Source organism: Rutilus rutilus (assembly GCF_951802725.1).
Source record: "Rutilus rutilus genome assembly, chromosome: 25".
NCBI lineage: Eukaryota > Metazoa > Chordata > Actinopteri > Cypriniformes > Leuciscidae > Rutilus > Rutilus rutilus.
The window spans coordinates 3,833,452-3,852,596 of NC_140229.1; the positions used below are offsets into that span (position 1 = coordinate 3,833,452).

General features: G+C 38.3%; 1 protein-coding gene across 1 annotated transcript; it reads right to left on the minus strand.

Annotated features, from left to right (window-relative positions):
* Nucleotides 1–1,984: 1,984 nt before the first annotated feature.
* Nucleotides 1,985–18,693, minus strand: spina (spindlin a). The gene is made up of 6 exons (XM_084400125.1): nt 18,532–18,693; nt 11,721–12,075; nt 11,572–11,620; nt 10,063–10,316; nt 5,688–5,921; nt 1,985–2,647 (listed from the first exon to the last, which is right to left on the minus strand). Exons 2-6 carry the CDS (start codon nt 11,770–11,772, stop codon nt 2,448–2,450), a joined length of 789 nt encoding a protein of 262 aa, XP_084256251.1. The 5' UTR covers nt 11,773–12,075; nt 18,532–18,693; the 3' UTR covers nt 1,985–2,447.
* Between the last annotated feature and the right edge of the window lie 452 nt (nt 18,694–19,145).

Below are 19,145 nucleotides of genomic sequence, written 5' to 3' on the forward strand. Positions count from 1 at the left end.
TACATGTAAAAGGCCAATCCCATGAGTATGTCTTTTCTGAGGGTTTCCGTTTGCATATTGACACGTCCGTTGTCCATTTGAGCAAGACACAACTCTAGCGACGGTGAGCGCGTGAAGCTGCAGTGAGGACCCGTACGCCTCGAAATAGTGACCTAGCTCTCGTTTGAGAAGGAAAAGTAGAACAGTCCCAGGACGAAACTTTACCCCTGCGTTAAGATCACTACATTTGTTGAGCGCCTGCATTAAGGTTTCAAGGTCAAAACATGGAGAATCACAAATATCTTTATGCACTTCTGCTGGGTGAATCTTATGAAAAGCATCAAGAAATGTCTAGGTCGCATTTCACCCGAAAATCATATAAAAAATAAAATAAAAATGAATATATACATACTATATATATATATAGAAGTGCTGTCAAATCGATTAATCGCATCTAACAAAAGTTTTTGTTTATATATATATACATAAACAAAAACTTATGTTAGATGCGATTAATCAATTTGACAGCACATATGCATGTATAAATATAATTTTTAGCAATTGTATTTACATCTTCATGACAATTAACACATTTAAAACTCAACCTCAAAATAATGAATTAAAGTATTCATACTTCATGGAAAGATTTAGATGTATGCTGATAAAGAATCAGTGTGCCTGGACAGGATTATTACAGTATTAATGTCTTACAGTAAAGGTTTTTTCACATTAGAGAAAGAGAATTTCAATGTGCTTAAAAGTCATGAAAATATTTTTCAGTCTATTTATGTGTTTCATTTGATTTCAGAGTGAATTATGACCTGTGCATTTCTTGGTGTCACCCTTCTTTCTAGTGTTGCACATCAAAACGCAGAGCAGCGGATCTCCGCAACCCGTCCGCTCGAGGACAAGAGAAAAGCTTGATGTGTCTGGAGCGGCCGTGTGTGAAGTGTTGAAACAGGAACGCTGTAACTGAAAGAAGAAACGCAGCAGCACAAAATGCCGAAATAATGCACAACACATGTAGCTGAGGGCTTCTTCAAACATAGTAACATTCCTCGGAGGGGGCCTTCGAGTCAATTCATACAAGTCTAATGGGAACAACACAAACCTCCAGACAAAACACACATGTAAAAAAACAAAACAAAAAAAAGCGATACTGGAACCAAGACAGTCATTAGAGGCACAAACGTTTTAGGTTCGCAAAGAGGCAAAGCGATTAAAGTATTTAAAGAAAAATAAACGCAAAATTCACAGGGTGCATGGTTTGCAAAAAAGTTTCCTGAATACTTTCTTAATTATTGCATCAGCATTTTTCTAACTGGCATGGGATTAAATACTTTGTGCGATTAGTTTTTGTAACATCACTAAACACTTTGGGGCATTGGGTAACCGTACGATCCTTAGCGCTAAAGAGACAAAATCGTGTGCTAGAACACAAACCCATTTATCCACACCGTAACAATGATAATACCCAAGAGAAAATGTCCACACGATGCTATCTGATAGATGATAAGTGGGCTTTTCTTTTCTTTTTACGTTTAACGAAGCCCAAAAGTGAAATAAACGTTCATATTAATGTTTCATTACTACATCCCCCCCCCCCAAAAGAAGTGGTAATTCACTGAAAACAAAACAAGTGTCTGATTTCCTCTAAATTTAGTGCTTGAGATAATAAAAGCATTAGAATTTACTCGAGGTGATGATAAACGTTTATATATATATATACGTATATATATAAGATAAGATAAAAAGTAGGAAACAAAATACATAAAAAAAAACAAGACATGGTGTTTCATTTCACACAAATGACAGCAGAGCTCGTGTGCGCATTTCTGGCGAGGGTGAGTGTGTGAGCGAGAAGACGGAGGGTTAAAACTGCGAAGATATCAAGGACAGCGGGATATCTTGTTTACAGACAAAACGGGAACTTTTTCCCAGGGCACTTTCTACCGCCGACCCCCGGCCCTCCACCTCCTGGCACTTTTATGCACACTTTTTTTTTCCCCCGCTCCACATCCTTCATGGGGCCCCTGTGTTTCTCACGTCTGAAATGATAAACACCTCGTGCATTTTCCAACTTTTGTTGTGACTTATCTCCCAGGATAGCTTGAATTTCGGAGCTGTAACAGTCCAACAGATGAACGCTTTAACGTCCGACGCAGCCCAGAACGTTGTCACTCTAACGGCCAGACGAACATGACGTCGCGTCTTCGTAATAACGACAGGAATGGGAAATGCTCGAGACGAACCTCTGAAATATGAAGCTACGTGTATGTCGGGGGATGTGATGTCCGTTCATCCTACAACAATAAGAGACACTTGACTAGTGGTAATCCACCATTCCATTTCCAGAAGATGTTACAAGAAATGTTTTGAAAGATCTTTTGGCAAAAACGTTTGTGTGAATCACATGGTTAACGTGAAACTCCACCCCCCCCCCCTCCTCCTCTGGGGCGTTTCGCTGCCTACGATGTTTTCACCAGGTCATAGACGTAAATGTGAAAGTCGTCATCAAACTTGATGAAGTAGACGGAGGGCTTGGCTTCCACCTGATGAATAACCATGCCAGTTCGTTTAGAGCCGTCCTCTTTGGCATATTCCACCTGCTTCCCCACGAGGCTGTCCACGACCTCTCCGGGCTCACGCTCCGCAGGGGGCGAGTCGTCTGCAACGCATGGGAAGAATTATTAAATATAGATATAAACGACTCTTTAAAATGATAAAAACAGCTCAAATATGGTGCACCATTTAACTACTCAGCACATAAATCACTGAATATTATGTAATTGACAATACATTTTGGCTTTCAATTGTAAGATATTTTTTTATCTATTGAAACGGCGAATATATATATGGCTAGTATATATTTGGCTATATAGATCCACATCCTTGGTTATTCATCTATCTATCTATCTATCTATACACACACACACATATTTCAGCAGTGGCGTGTAATGCAGTCATTCCTACTAGCCACTTTGGCAGGTTGAATTTTATATATAATATTTACATTTTTCAATTGTAGTCTTTCAAAAAGGCTTCTGAAACAATAAACTAAGTACAATGTAGTGTTGTCAAAATGTTTAATTTTGATACATATCAATACTGCAATGTCTGAACCGCTTCCAACACTCATTTTCCGCAGAATAGATACACGATACCAGCAGCTTATTTTCTCTCTCTCATCTCTCCCACAGCGAGTGACACACAAACCAGCCTCTCCTCACTCACTCGTTTTTTTGTTGTTGCTTCGGTTGAAAATTGTTGGTGTTTCAGGGCCTGAATTTCAGCGAAGGATTGCGCATAATTTTCCTCATTCTCACTAGGGCTGTCAATCTTCCTCTATAATACTATTCGAATTCCATTCCTTATTTTATCTAATATTCGAATAATATTCGAATATTAAATGCTCAAATTCATCCTATTATTAATATTTACGACATTACACAGGCTTATGGATCGCCAATGCGTGATGTTGATCGGTCTCAAATCTTCACAGAAAAACCGTCAGTTTGTCTGTTATTGCCTTTTGGCGGACAGCTGGTAGCAGTTGAGCCCCGTGATGAGGAGAGAGAGAGAGGCAGAACATAAGTAATTCTTGCCTGTTTTAGCGGCGGTTCCTCGGACAGATCGCCTAGCTTGTCAGGTTGTAAGTTGTCATAAAAAAAATAACGTATATTTTCCTCTCCGTTTTGGCCTTCCGTCCACAATGAGACGGCGTTTTTATTAATGAAAACGCACTCCAAAGTGGATATATTTGAAGACGCCGTTTTCACGTTGTAATGTGGACTGAGAATCAAATTGTTGATCTCCGTTACCGTGGAGACATTCCTCTCCGCGACTTTTGACAGTTGTTATGATGATACAGCGTGGATAACGTGCACAATTGTGTTACGATTCAAAAACTTTATTGTTTATCAGACGAAACAAAAGCATTTAATTTTCACATACGTGTGCCAAGGCGGCGAGAAAGGCAAGATTGCATTAAAAAAAAAAAAAAAAACATAAAAAAGCAATATTCGAATAGGAACTTCAGCATTCGAATAGTATTGATTTTTTTAATATTCGAATTATATTCGAATTTCGGAATTCGTTCCAACAGCCCTAATTCTCACAGATGTTGTGCTCACACCCAAAGTGCGTTCACATAAAGCCGCCTCTCAGTACTAAATTTAGTTATTTTTCGTCGCTTAAACAGTACCCTGGTAATCCAGAGTTCTCGCGAGAGCACAAGTTGAATTTGCTCAGCGAGTTTACTCTGGCGTCGAGTAATGATGCTCATTAAATATGCCCTTGTATCCGAGCTGCACCAATCACATCGGGTTATCTGATATAGGCGGGCCAGAGGCGAGATGACGACAGCGCTGTGACGTCGAAGTCATTAGGAAACATTGCAAGATGGCTGTGGATGAACACCAGTTATTTGAAACGGCTTTGGCCGCTACAGTGAACGAGTTAGACTTGGCTTTTTATCTAAAAGAGGAACAGAAGACGGCGCTCGAATCGTTCCTTTGCAAGAAGGGCGTTTTTGCTGTTTTGCCGACCGGATACGGTAAGAGTCTAATCTACCAGTTAGCTCCGCTGGTAGCTAAGCGTATGGGGCTTGTTGTGATTGGTCATAGTGTTATCCAATTGCGTGCAGTGAGATTTTCAAATGCATGCTTGGTGCCGCCCCTCGAGTTGGCCGAGTTTCATTAGTCGACGCCAGACCATTTTTAGATTTAGGTCTGGATTTCCAGGCTACTTAAACAGTCAAATACACACAAAATAATGTCAAAATGCCGGTCTTGGCGAGTATTCACATAAACACAGTCAGTTATGTTTTAAGCCTGGAACACACCAAGCCGACGCCGACGAACTAGCGCTGATGAAAGCTGACGACGAACTAGCGCTGATGAAAGCCGACTGTGTTGTCGCCTCGCGTCGGGGTTAAAAGCTGCCGAGAGAACTACAGCCGACTGTTAGCTAGAAAGTGCGTTCTGCGCCTGCGTGTAAATGAGACAACGTCTATTTCTGCAGATATATTCATCTATATTCATCATTCAAAAAGGGAAACCGACGCTGCCGGCTGCAGATACACACACAGTAAACAAAGCAGTGCATGCTTACGGTTTTGAATATCAATCCTGCTAAACAATTCCTTTATTCCACTCCTCTCATGTTAATATTGAAATATGCGCCAAGGAACACTCAGGTAAGATGACATATCATTAGAACAGCCTTCTATCTGTACCGTTTTGACTTTGCTCGCTGTTTTGCTATTATTCCTGTGCACTGCCTCGTTCACTAATCTGAACAGCCACTCAGAGTTCCCTCTTTCACCGACGGCCCAACGCCGATTCAACATGTTGAATCGGCCGTTACAAAGCCGACGAGGACAGCCTAATTTTCCTGCTGCCAAATTATGAGATAATATTAAAAATCTCTAAATGGCAGTTTTTCCCCATGGTTTCAATGCCAAAATTGTGGCCAGTGAAAATGCTAAGTAGCTACTAGTAACTTTGGATGTATATGACAGCATTTGATCAGACATGAGCAACTCTTAAAATATCTATATTGCCATCATCCACTGAAAAACCCATATTGGTCTATCACTGCTATTAATTATTATATTTAGAGATTTCAAATAGTCAAATTTATAGACCAGTTACCATTTAAAGACACTCAATTTAGATCATCACCACCAGCACTGAAAAAACACTTACTAGAGTCTGGCATGATCCTCAGATCTCCGTCTTTATAGTCATCGAGCAGCTGATACATGTAGAGCACAGGGTCTTTCTCATACGTGATGTAAAACCACGTGTTCATGATGGGCGCCCGGGCCAGAACCATTCCCCTCCACTCGTTCTTAGTGCCGTCCTCCGTCTCGAACATGTGCTCCACAGCTTTGCCGATCATGGTGTCGGCCAGGTGGGCGTCGCTGATGCGCGTCGAGGCTGAAAGATGTGCGAGAAAGCAAGACACACGATGAGTGGCAGGATCGGAAACATCATCCACGGCAGTAAATCTGGGAAAACAATAATTCACTCAAAAAGCAAGGCACACGTTTATAACCGTGCATGAAAGTAAGCCATGTTGTAAAATCCACATTCAAAAGTCACCCGATGTCAGAGATACTGAAGACATATTGAGTTTTAGTGCTCATGTTGGAAAGAATACAGCATTTGTGTATTGATCATAACTGAATTAAACACCAGAACATATTTCAGTGAGAGTTTGTTTGATGGTGAACCAATATTAAATATTAGGTGATGGATATTTTGTGACTGAGAAGGATATTTATTATGATCAATATGAGTGCAATATTTTAAAAATATTAATATAATAATAAATTCACATTCACACATTCAGCCCTAACACACAAGCAAGAAGTATTCAAATTATGAGTACAGCATTTAAAATATATATATATATATATATATATATATGATATAATAATTAAATAAAATGTATTTAACTGCATTATTAGTCATTAATAATGCACTACAGTTAAACTCTTTTCTATGTTTGGTGGGTAACACTTTACAATAAGGTTCATTAGTTCACTACCTTAGTTAACATGAACTAAGAATGAACAATACTACTTCAGCATTTATTAATCTTAGTTAATATTAATTTCAACATTTACTAATACGTTATTAAAGGGATAGTTCACCCAAAAATGAAAATTCTGTCAGTAATTACTCAACAACCCCGTAAGACTTTCTTTCATCTTCAGAACACAAATTAAGATATTTTTGATTAAATCTGAGAGCTGTCTCACTCCTCCATAGGCTTCTATGTTATTGAAACTTGCCGGCCCAGAAAGTTAGTAAAGACATCGTTAAAATAGTCCAAGTGACTACAGTGGCTCAACCTTAAAGGGATAGTTCACTTTGAAATTAAATTTTGGTATGTTTTAGCTTACCTCAAGGGCATCCAAGATGTAGGTGTCTTTGTTTCCGCAGTGGTTTCAATTTTGATATTTTTAGGTCAAACCGTTCTTGTCTGTCAGTCATATAATGCAGGTCTATGGTCACCACCTCAAAGAGCATGCACAGAGAAGTCCAAATTAAACAATTCCCCATCGTAAGTACACATTGATGGCTTAAGACACGAAACGAGCGGTTTGTGTGAGAAAACGAACAGTATTTATATCGTTTTTACCTCTTGTACACAACAACCACGTCCAAGTGATCTGAGGGCGTGCGCGCTTCCTGGTGTGTGACGTGTGCGCGTGTTCTGGCTTAGTCTGCGCAAGCAGAGGTTTTACAAGAGGCAAAAACGATATAAATACTGTTCGTTTTCTCACACGAACCGCTCGTTTTGTGTCTTAGGCCATCAATGTGTACTTACGATGGGGAATTGTTTAATTTGGACTTCTCTATGCATGCTCTTTGAGGTGGTGACCATAGACCTGCATTATATGACTGACAGACAAGAACAGTTTGACCTAAAAATATCAAAATTGAAACTACTGTGGAAACAAAGACACCTACATCTTGGATGCCTTTGAGGTAAGCTAAAACATACCAAAATTTTATTTCAAAGTGAACTATCCCTTTAAGTTCATCAAGCGACGAGAATAATTTTTGTGCGCAAAAAAACAAAACAAAAACAACTTTATTCAACTTAGGGATGGCGAAAACTAAAAAATTTCTTGACCGACCACCGAGCCTCATTAGCCAGTTGAAACCGGTTAACCGATTAGTTTAAAATATGCTACGCTATTTGAAATGACAGCCATTTCGAGCCACGCCTGCAATTTCGCAACTCTTGTCGCATCTCTCTGCCGCTCTGCCTCCCGCTCACACACACACACACACACACACTGCCGCCCTTCCACTCACGTCACTTTTTTAAAATCCCCTACAGCGCGAAACATGAGTCCCGCAAACGTGGCGCCGAGGAGCTTGTATGTAATCGGAGGACAAATGGCTCCTTAGGTTCGAAATGGTTTGGGTACAAGGTGATCGCGTTGAAAATAAAGGCGTTTGTCTGTTACAAGCTCATTTGAAACGTTGCCGCGGCTCATTTAAGAAAATGACAGCTCCGTAGAGACGCCGCTTTAGTTTGAGGTAGTGCTAACAATAATAAAGAAAGATGATGATCATCATCACCTTACATCATGAGCCGCTTTCCGACCGGAGGAACCTTTTCACAGTTCCTAGAACTATTGGCTAAAGTACCCGGATGTCGGCGTGTTCGCACCGCAGGAACTAGGAACGATTTTAGTTCTAGGAACTCCATTTGTAGGAACTAATTTGGGTCCTACTTCAGAGTAGGGTCTAAACCAGCACTATAGGAACTATCCGTGACGTTAGTGTACGCTGATTGACCGAACGCACGCGGAACACCAGCACCCGCCATTTTTAAAACAGCTAGAATGTAAACACACAGATTATAACCTATATATTTACTCCATAAACTAACTATACAAACATGGAAAACAGTGATAGATGGGCCTCTAAACCTTTATGCTGAAGAGAAAATCCAACGCAACTTTGAGGGGACCAAGCCAAACATGATTATGTTTATCTGCCCAGCTAGCAACACTGGACATCAACCACACGGCATAGGCTAATAACCTTTTTTCATATACTGTCTACTTTCTATAACAGTTCTATCTAATAAGATATTAAACAGTACTGTTAGACAGATCGCTAACTAATAAACACAGAGAATGCGAGCATTGTTTGCTCTGGCGTTCTCAGCGCCGCCAAAATAAAGGTCCGTCGCTCCGTCAAAATAAAAGTCACCGTGCTTGCGTCACTCCCTTACCAGTTCCTATGGCCACTTGGCCAGTGCGAACGCAAACAGCAAAACCGAGTTTGGGGGAGAGTAGTTCTTAGAACTGTTTAGAAGTGGACAGTTCCTAGAACTAAGTTCCTAGAACTACTTGGTCGGAAAGCGGCTATAGATGATGTGCTACTACTGTATTTAAGTTGCAACTTACATCTGTGTCATTCTTTTTGGTGAAATGGTCCCACACACACTACTTTTCTTTGCACGCTTCATCCTGTCGTCTGCCCTGGCTCTAACCTCGAGTGTTTTAGCCTGTAGCCTTTACTTTTCGCAAACCTTGTGAGCGCGCGAACCCAAACGCTGTGACCTCGCGCCAAATGTTTTTATTGGTTTATTAAGTACAAACAGGCGAGTTATGAAAAATTGAGTGTGAGGGATTTGTTCACTTCACACAAAAAGATCTTGGAATGAGATGGCTAACTGTAGTAGCGTTTAGTCCACTGTCTATAATAGCCTAATTTAGAGATCACTTTTTTTTTTTTTTTTTTTTTGGACTACCGACAACTTTGATCGGTTAACGTTGATACGGTCAACCATCGGTCAAACGGTCATCGGTTAACATCCCTAATTCAACTATTAATTTTCTTCTGTGTTTCTCTGAGTGAGTTCACGTAGCGTAACAGCGCAGCGCTTCTGGGTTGTACGTCAGAATGGAGGCTCACTATTGGCCGACGCTGGTCATGTGTGTGATGCGTGTGACGCTGGCCAATAGTGAGCCTACGTTCTGAGATGTACAACCCAGAAGCGCTGCGTTGTTACAATGAAAGAAAGAAAATGAATAGTTGAATAGAGTAGTTATTTTTGGGGATTTTTTTGCTCACAAAAAGTATTCTCGTCACTTGATAAACTTAAGGTTGAGTCACATGGACTATTTTAACGATGTCTTTACTAACTTTCTGGGCCAGCAAGTTTCAATTACCTAGCAGCCTATGGAGGAGTGAGCCAGCTCTCAGATTTAATCGAAAATATCTTAATTTGTGTTCCGAAGATGAACGAAAGTCTTACGGGGTTGAACAACATGAGGGCGAGTAATTACTGACAGAAGTAAAATTTTTGGGTGAACTAACCCTTTAATATCAAAAGTCGTTAATGTTAACATTAATGCACTGTGAACTAACATGAATAAACAATTAACAGCTGTATTTTTATTAACTCACATCAACAAAGATGAATAAATACTGTAACAAATGTTTTGCTCATTGTTGGTTCATGTTAGTTAATGCATTAACTAATGAACCTTGTTGTAAAGTGTTACCGTCCGCTGTCAATAAAAATGAAATCTAACAGACGTACCTAGTCTGTCTGGCAGAACCTCGAGTCCTTGCACCCTCTCGTCTTTATGCAGCTCCAGGCCGTAGACGCAGTCAAAGCCGTCATATTTAATCAGGTAGAGCGAGGGGTTGACGGGCACCTGGTCTAACACGGTCCCTTTCCACTGCGACGCCGCGCCGCTGCCCTCCTTCCAGATGTGCTGGATACGACAGCCCACGATGTTACGCCTGGGCTGAGCCACGGCTTTGGTGGGCCCTACGCTGCTTTTGTGTTTCCTGTGAATCATCAGATATCAGCATTAACATCCGTTTAATGACACATTTGACATTTTAAAATGTATTACGTTGAACTAGTTTAAAGGTGAAGCGAGTCATTTCAACAACATCAACATCAACATCATCAACACACAGAAAGACGACGACAAAAACACCGCGTCCGTACGGTATTGGGTGGATAATCGAACAGATTACATCTCAAACACGGAGAAAGTATTTTAACATCTAAAATCCATAAATCCAACTAAAATAAATAAATGCACTTACGCTTTAATCTTTAGGAAATAATTTTACGCTTCACCTAATATTTAACTCTGATAATGATGATCATTAAAATCATAATTGTTCATTTATTATGCTTAATATAATACTAAACATTAAAAAAATATATATAATAATAATTTTATATATATATATATATATATATATATATATATATATATATATATATATATATATATATATATATATATATATATATATATATATATATATATAAATTAAATTAAAATTCAGCCCTAAAACACAAGTATATAAAAAAATATGCTTCACTGAATATTTAACTCTGGTAATGATGATTATTAAATTCATAAATGTTTTATTAAATATGACCAATGAGCTAAAAAAAATTAAAAAGAAAATATGAACATAAATAATAAAAATTCATACTCAAATGAATATTCAAATGAAACACAAGCAAATTAAACACACACTTTACCTAATATTTACCTCTGATAATGATAAATATTAATTTAATAAATGTTATATTTACTATAATCAATGAGATTATTTAAAAAATATATTAATAATATAAAATATATAATAAATTCACAGATTAAGCACCAAAAATAAATCTGAAAATTTTAACTATTAAATTCATTAATGTTATATTTATAATGATCAATAGGTGTAACATTAAATAAATAAAAAAATCAATCAATCAATAATTCATTCACATATTCAGCCTTAAAACACAAGAAAATAAAAAAATATTCTTAACCTAATATTTAACTCTGATAATTAAATTAATAAATATTTATTATGATCAGTATTTGTGTAGTATTTTAAAATAATTAATATAATATCATTAATATACAGACATTAAGCCCTACAACACAAACAAATAAAACAATTATCTTTCACCCAATATTTAACTGATTATAATCATTAATTTGATCAATATGAGTGTAGACTTGTAAAAATACTGATAATATAATGTAATATATGCCCTAAAACACAAGCAAATAACACTTACTTATGAGAATTCTTTTTCTTCATCATATTTGCAGAGACACCAGGATGCCCTTCGATCACAGAGACAGCAAACACAGTTCAGATTAAACACAGATTTCAGACGATGATGATCATCCAAAATCAAGCATCCAATCAAAGGCGTTCTCTAACCTGCATCAGCTCTGGATCTCTGGGCCGCGTTCTTCCCGAATGGGGTCTTCATTCATCGGGGTGTGGGGGAGCAGCCCAGCTGCCACACTAGGGTGAAAATATCCTCACTCTTTCGGATGAATGAAAGAGTATCAGGGGAAAGGGAAGGGGAAGGGGGGGGGGATAAACCTAAAGGGGGCAGTCAAAAAAAACAAAAGTCGCTGCTGGCATGTAATATGGTTCCCCCGATGCCCGTCTGAGTCTCAGGAATGTTTGGTGCTCAATATTGAGTGGGCAGGACGGGTCGTGCCAGGCCACTCAGGGCCCGCGCAGATGGGTACTGATCCAGACCTCCTTTGGAAGGGCTTCAAGCAACCTAAAAAATAAATAAATAAAAGAACATCAGATTAAAAGTTTAGAAATCACTCAGGGAATGTAAACGGTCACATTTTAACTTCCCACTCGCCGATGAATCGAAGCGAAGAGCCTCCGCGTTAATGAGCCACAAGAGTCCGAATGCATGCGATCTGTCTTCGTGAAGAATGTTGGTAACAAACAGTTTCGCTTCATTATATTACACACAATGCAAGTCAATGGGAACGGAACAGTTTAGTTACCAACATTCTTCACAATATCTACTTTTGTGTTTCACAGAAGAAAGTCGGTCAGTCATAAATGCTCTTTTTCTATTTTTTTTATCTTAGTTTTCAGCTCATTGTTCTTTTCTCATTAGTATTCTGATGACATTGAACATATTGTTAACATTTTGTATATTGTATGCAAAGTTCTATGCCATAAACATGTCATCTCTGCATGTTTTGCAAAAAAATTAAATAAATAATAATAAAATAAAATAAAAAAAGTAGACTTTGAGCTGTTTCTGTTGGTGACGTTCACCATTTTGCATTCATGATGCACATTGCATGCTCGAGTAGTCGATTGTTTCCGACAGCGCCGACTAGTGGTTGAAGTAGTTGATCTCTAGGCTAGTCTGTGCAAGCCCTAATTCACACCTGTCTTGTTTGGTTCGAATGAATCGAACTCAAGTTCATTTCCACCCTTGGTGCGGATCTTTTGGGCAAGTGTGAATACAGCAATCGCACTCGGGTGTGGACCAAACAACCGAACCGAGACCCGGCTGAAGAGGTGGTCTCGGTCCGGCTCCAAACCAACTCTGGTACAGTTCGAATTTCTGTCCAATGAATGGATGACCTTAGCACACATGTGGTTTTGTTTACAAATTTTGGTTCACTTGCAAAAAGGGCAGTGTGAAAGCGAACCACACCAAAAAATTAAATAAAAAAAATCAACATTGTATTTGGTCCGGACCAAAGCAAGTGAACTAGCGAACTAGAGTTTCCTGGTGTGAATACACCCTAACACACTCTACACTCAAATCCTAAAACATAAGAAAAAGCCTGATAAATGGGATCAAATGTGATTGTATTGACATTAAGGAAAAACAATACAGGCAAAAACCTTGTTTTTTCATGCACTGGTCAAGTTTGAGATTTTGAGCCCTTTGGCGTTTCACATCCCAAATACACATACGTGTTTATTTTATTACCCTTTATCTAATTGCATCTGTAGATTTCAATTGCAGTACATCTTTAAAGCCGTGAGTCAGAAATCTCTACTTAAGCAGCACATAAAAACGAAGCGGGCGCATTGAGTTACGTACTCAAAACGTATTAATGTCTTCAAGCCATCCAATGGATAAGGTAGGCTAGCTGTTTATTTCTAAACACAGGGTTCGTACACCTTTTCCAAGGTCAAATTCAAGCACTTTCAAGGTCCATTTTAAAGCTTTTTCCAGCACCTTACACCACCGTAAATGACATACCAATAAATAGTCAAATTTAGATAATTTAGTGTTTTTATCACATTAAAAGAGATAATGCTATAAACAGCCAAAATTGTGTTTCGTAATAGCAGAAGGATCAGATAATTAAGCAAAATTTCTAAATCCATCACTGTCTAAGTAGATAATGCCTATGAATAATACTTTTCATAATGTCCAAATATTGCTTCCCAGATAAGTGATTTTCAGGCTGTAAAACTGAAGTAATTTCAAGGGCTGAAAAAAATGAAGACATAGGATTTGAACAGAAATATTTTTCAGGCCTTGGTTTTGGGACACATTCTTGATATAGACAAAGTTTGGACAAAATCTGAGAAATCAAAATGAAAGCTCCGCCTACTTTTGCTCTGGCCAGCGTAGCGCAAATCGCTCTGTATCTGAAGGGCTACATTTTATTTCTCCATTTAATGAACGAACTATTCAGTCAGATAGCCTAGGTATTTGTTGTGAAAGAAATACAGATACAATTTCAAGCATTTTCTCCCAAATTTAAGCACTTTTCATCAAAATTCGAGCATTTTCAAGGATTTCAAGCACCCGTACAAACCCTGTAAGCAATTAACCAATGGTCGGAATCGGATCACGAGTTGCCTAAAGATTCTCACCCCTAGACGCTAATATCTAATGAAACAAAACCTGGAATTTTGAACCTGGCTTTATCCAACGTTCAGATTTCTGTTCTGGAAATGTATGCAAATCACTGCATATTTTAAATTAGTTTTTAATGCAATCAATCAACTGGGTAAACATGGTGATATCTATTCCTTAAATGTTTCACCCTATTCATCTGGGGTGTCTTGCTGTAAATGTCGACCGCACGTAAAAGTTTGCGCTTTGTAAATTAGCATTCATTAAACGATGCACCCATTTAGCTGCATCTGACACCCTGACACTGAAAATATCAAAAGAAAGCGGAGCAGATCAGCCATGACATGAGACTTGCATTATTCAGGAAGCCAAGCAGACGCTGTTATACAACACAACAGGAGTACGCTACAAGCACAGGGAGCTCGGGGCTTCCTTACACGACGTCGTTCTACCAGACCGTCCAACTAAATCAAAACCAGACCTCATGTTTAATACAACAGTCCATTGCACACACGAACATGACCTAGTGCAATCCAACTGCAACATGCTTTAATGCATGAAAATAGTCTTTTCCAACACAGCTGGACTCAAATAATAATGCTGCTTCCATTTTCAATTTTACAGCCCGTATCTCCAATGAAAATAACGAGCACTATAGAAACATTTACTTCACGGTCAGTTCTTTTCACAGCATTGTTGCCATGTTACTTTTAGATAAAGGTGGCGAGATGATGCCAAAGTTTTTGTCACCTGAACTGAGCAATGCCTTTCCTCAATATATTTACAATATCCTTCATGTTTCTCTCATACAAACTCTTTTTAGAGTTGAAAATGTTTTTTTTTACGCTTATATTACTTCCAAATAAAAAGTATTTATTGTAATTCTCATTATTTTCAAAGGTGGTTCTCATTAGATTCTTACTCAAACACAGTGTTTTTGCTGTATTACATTGATTTACTGCAATGCAACAATTTTTTTATGTAAATCAGCATCAATTAAAGGCAACACAACTAATTAGGGATGCACGATATATCGGTATCAGCCGATATATGTTCATTTATAATGTTATCGTTATCGGCCCAATAAGAAAATTCGGCCGATATATTAAAGCCGATAAATAATGTATTATTTCCTTCAGCTGAGACACTTCAGATGTGCAATGTTCAACATGATGGTTTTAAATTGCTTGAAATATGATCGAAATCACTTCAAAAAAGGAAAATACAGTTAAGTGCAAGTCTGTCATATAGGCTACATAAAATTATAATGAGAACATTTTATAATTATGTACTTGGGACATGGCTTTTAATGGTGAGACTTTTGTTTTTTGTAATCGGGCTCTCAAAAATTATATACAAATTTGGCTTTAGATTTATCGACCAATATATCGGTTATAAAGAATTATCGGTTATCGGTATCGGCCAAAATGTTCATATCGGTGCATCCCTACATCTAATACCATCATGATGCATAATTTATACTCTATATATATTCTGTCACATTACAGTAATGATTATCAAGGTGGAAAATTTGTTTTATTTATGGCTAAAGTATACATTTCTGATAATGAATTTCCCGCATGTCAAAATCTTGGCTCTAACTGAACTCAGTCGTGCCGTGTTGAATAGGCTACCTGCACATGGATGATGGAGCAATTCTGTATGCATTTCCCAGCGTACCAGAATCTAATATATTTTAGCTGTAGAGGCAAAAGTACTGAGCTGTATCAAATGTTGGCCAGTGGCTGCCATAATGGCAGCTTCAGACAATGCTGAATGCAATTGAAGAGAGGGAATTTACAGCTCAATGACGCAGAAAAATGATGTTATTGAACAGTATTCATAACATGGGATTGACCAAGTAGAAAGAAAAAGAAAAGGATAGTTTTAGAAAAGTATGGTACAATGTCCAGCTGGACAAGAACATTAGTTGTTTACAAAAGGCAAAAAATATAATGTAGGCTAAGCATGTATGTGTGTGTGTGTGTATATATATATATACATACTAGTGTTGCCAAAACGAGACCGAATCAAGACCAAGATCAGCACTCCTCAAAATCATCTAAAAGATCCATATCTACTGTCTGAGAAATGTCTTCCATTTAATCAATAAATACAACTGGAATAATAAGACACTACACAGAGCTGTTACCAATCAAATCACTAACAATAACATTTATATTTGTGGTGCTGAGGTGACACAGAAGTTGCATCTGAATTGGTACAATTACACCTGCATAAATAATGTTGAGATTCATGTTTTACAAATAACATTTTGATTTTGAACACTGAAATATGATGGAACAACAAAATGATAGGCCTACTTTCAAATATGAAACCAAACACTTAATGAGTATCACTTATTCAACAGATTTGTTCAAAGCAGCCGATTCATTGAATAACGAAACACCAGTCGAAAACACACAAGAACAGTTCTCCTATGGATTCGTTTGGAAGCATTTTCGTTGTCGAAATATCAAAAACGTAGCTTATCTAAATTGTGTCTTAAACGTATGTCACTTAAAGGTATAGCGGAGGATTTTTTACTTCCGGGTGGATCACCTATACTATTGGTCCTCCTAATTGTCAATCATTCTGGTGAATCAATCAAACTTATTCAAAAAGTGGAGAGGGCGGGTCTTATCTAAAATTCGGAAAGATCCTCAGCTATACCTTTAATATTAACTTCTTGTTTATTGAACGTTTGTATAAAATCAATATCACATTCGCAATCGTGCTCATATCCGTGAAAACAGCTCTCTTGCTCTTATGATATTGCTTAATAATATCCTGTTATAACATAAAAAACAAGATCTCATACAAGTACTTTTTGGCAATCATATCTTGAATTTAGGGGGCATTTGTATGAATTTGAGTAAATCCTGCACTGATTTAGAAGCCGGCACAACAGTAATCACATTAGAAATAAGTTAGCCTATTGATTGCATTGTAAACGATGTTAACCAATAAATCAGACAATGCACCAGCAATTAAGTGATATCCTCACAGTTGTGATCTTGAGATATAATCATGAGTAGACCAAGTATAAATGCAGTCGAGACTGAGACAAGACCAAGACTTTCAAAAAAAAAAATCTTAAGACCGGTCTCGAGTACTACAACACTAATACATGCACAGAAATGTTGCCTTTTATAAATGACATATGTTCTTGTCCAGCTGGATGTTGTACATAGCCATACTTTTGCACACATACACTTACTAAATAAATATATATATGAATAATTAAGTTTAGCTTTTTTTTTTGAGGTGGTTGGTCCACAATAATATTGCAAATCAGAACCCAAATTAAAGGCTTAAATCAAGCCCACCCATTCTCCAGCACTTAAACCCACCGCAGTGCCTGTTTCTCTGCTGTAATCTCTTCTTTACAAGCCTAATTGATCAATTAATCCTCCAGAGGTGCCCTACAAAACTCTTCAGGAGACTGTCATGAAATACAAATGAACCGCCGCCCCCTTCCAAACAAACCCCCAGAATGATTCATGTCATTGTTCCTCATGGAAATTCAGCAGACTTTCTCAATGCAACCTGATCATTGAGCATCAGATGAGACTAATGAATTCAAGACCTTACATTTCAAACTGGCCAGAACCTTCAACAATGCAGTGAGATCACTTGGCCAGATTGGGTTTCAGTGCTGCCATTAACAAGCAAGATGACAAGCAGCACTGCAAGTTGTCTAGTAATAGTGAAAATGGAAAAACACACACACATGAATAATATTGCACCTGGACTTGCAAGTGTATGAAAGAATCCTTTTTTAAGAAAAAGTATTACAGATAATAGCTAACTGGCAGTCTGAAGATATCATCACATAACAAAAACACAACGTTCAGCCATTAAACAACCAACACAAGTCCAACATTAACAATAAACGCGCGTTTTATTAATAAAAATCGCAATTTGTCATTAAAAAATATTCAAATCTATCTAGCTAACTGACTCTATTTCGCTAACTATCCTCGTTAAACACTAACAATTCTTCACAAACGCAGCCAGATGTCTTATTCTAAATGCTACGACAGCATCCAAGAGGGATATAAAGCCAGAAAACAGCCAGGAATTATAAAAACCGTGTTATTTGTGTGACTAAACGCAGTGCAATAGCTCATAGCTCGACTCAGCTCAACGGCTCCAGCCGCCATTTTGGCTCAAGCTCTTATTTACAATCCCGCAGCAGAAACAAAGGAAGCACAAGAAACGCATTTTCAACAGAACCGTCTGGATGAAGCGTCCCCACAGCTCGCCCCCAAAACCCCTTTACTGCCTCCACTGCAGATTTGAGCTCAATCTTGTCGCATTTCGCCTTTTATTCAAGTGCAATGCATAAATGTGGCATTTATGGCATGGGTGCTCGCTTACCCCGGGTTTATTATAGAAATTCACGCATATTGCGGCATAAAGAATATTTCCACTCCAGCTCTGCCTCACTGTGTGTTCAATGAGAAGCGTTTGATGAGCGCAGGCGGCCCCGAATGCGGCCGAGCTCTTTCCCTCCCCTCCCCCGCTGCCACATAGTGCTCCGCCGCCGGACTCAATTGGCGCTGCGCGGGAAACCTTCCTGCCAAATAGTGCGCTGCCGACCGTTTCCCATCGTTTTTCTTCGGCCGCTTTCGGTTCGACTCGGCGAGGATGTGTGCGCATGCGCAAGCACTGCGACATGACTGTCCCCTTCAAAAAATCTACTGACAATAGACAATAAAGTCTGTAATAATATGGCCTGGACGGTGCTACACTTCATATGAAAATGAGTTTATAAATTCACTAATGGCCCAGACAGTCTGTATTATATAGTATGATGGCTGTGTAGTTTTTTCCCTTCTTAAGAAATAAATATGATAAGTTAACTAAAAAAGCAATAATATGATGGACAGTGTGAAACATTATGTTGTTTATTAAGATTTGAAGTGAATTAACAAGATGCACTACCTCTTTTGTGGATTTTATGGCAATGTATCGCTGTGGGATGTTGAATG

Bases quoted from the DNA above. Each gene is read 5' to 3' on its own strand.
- spina (XM_084400125.1), bottom strand. From the start codon at position 11,772: ATGAAGACCCCATTCGGGAAGAACGCGGCCCAGAGATCCAGAGCTGAT. The intron at 11,621-11,720 runs GTTAGAGAACGC...CTGTGATCGAAG, and splicing joins GAGATCCAGAGCTGATGCAG to GGCATCCTGGTGTCTCTGCA. The intron at 10,317-11,571 runs GTAAGTGTTATT...GATGATTCACAG, and splicing joins AAGAAAAAGAATTCTCATAA to GAAACACAAAAGCAGCGTAG.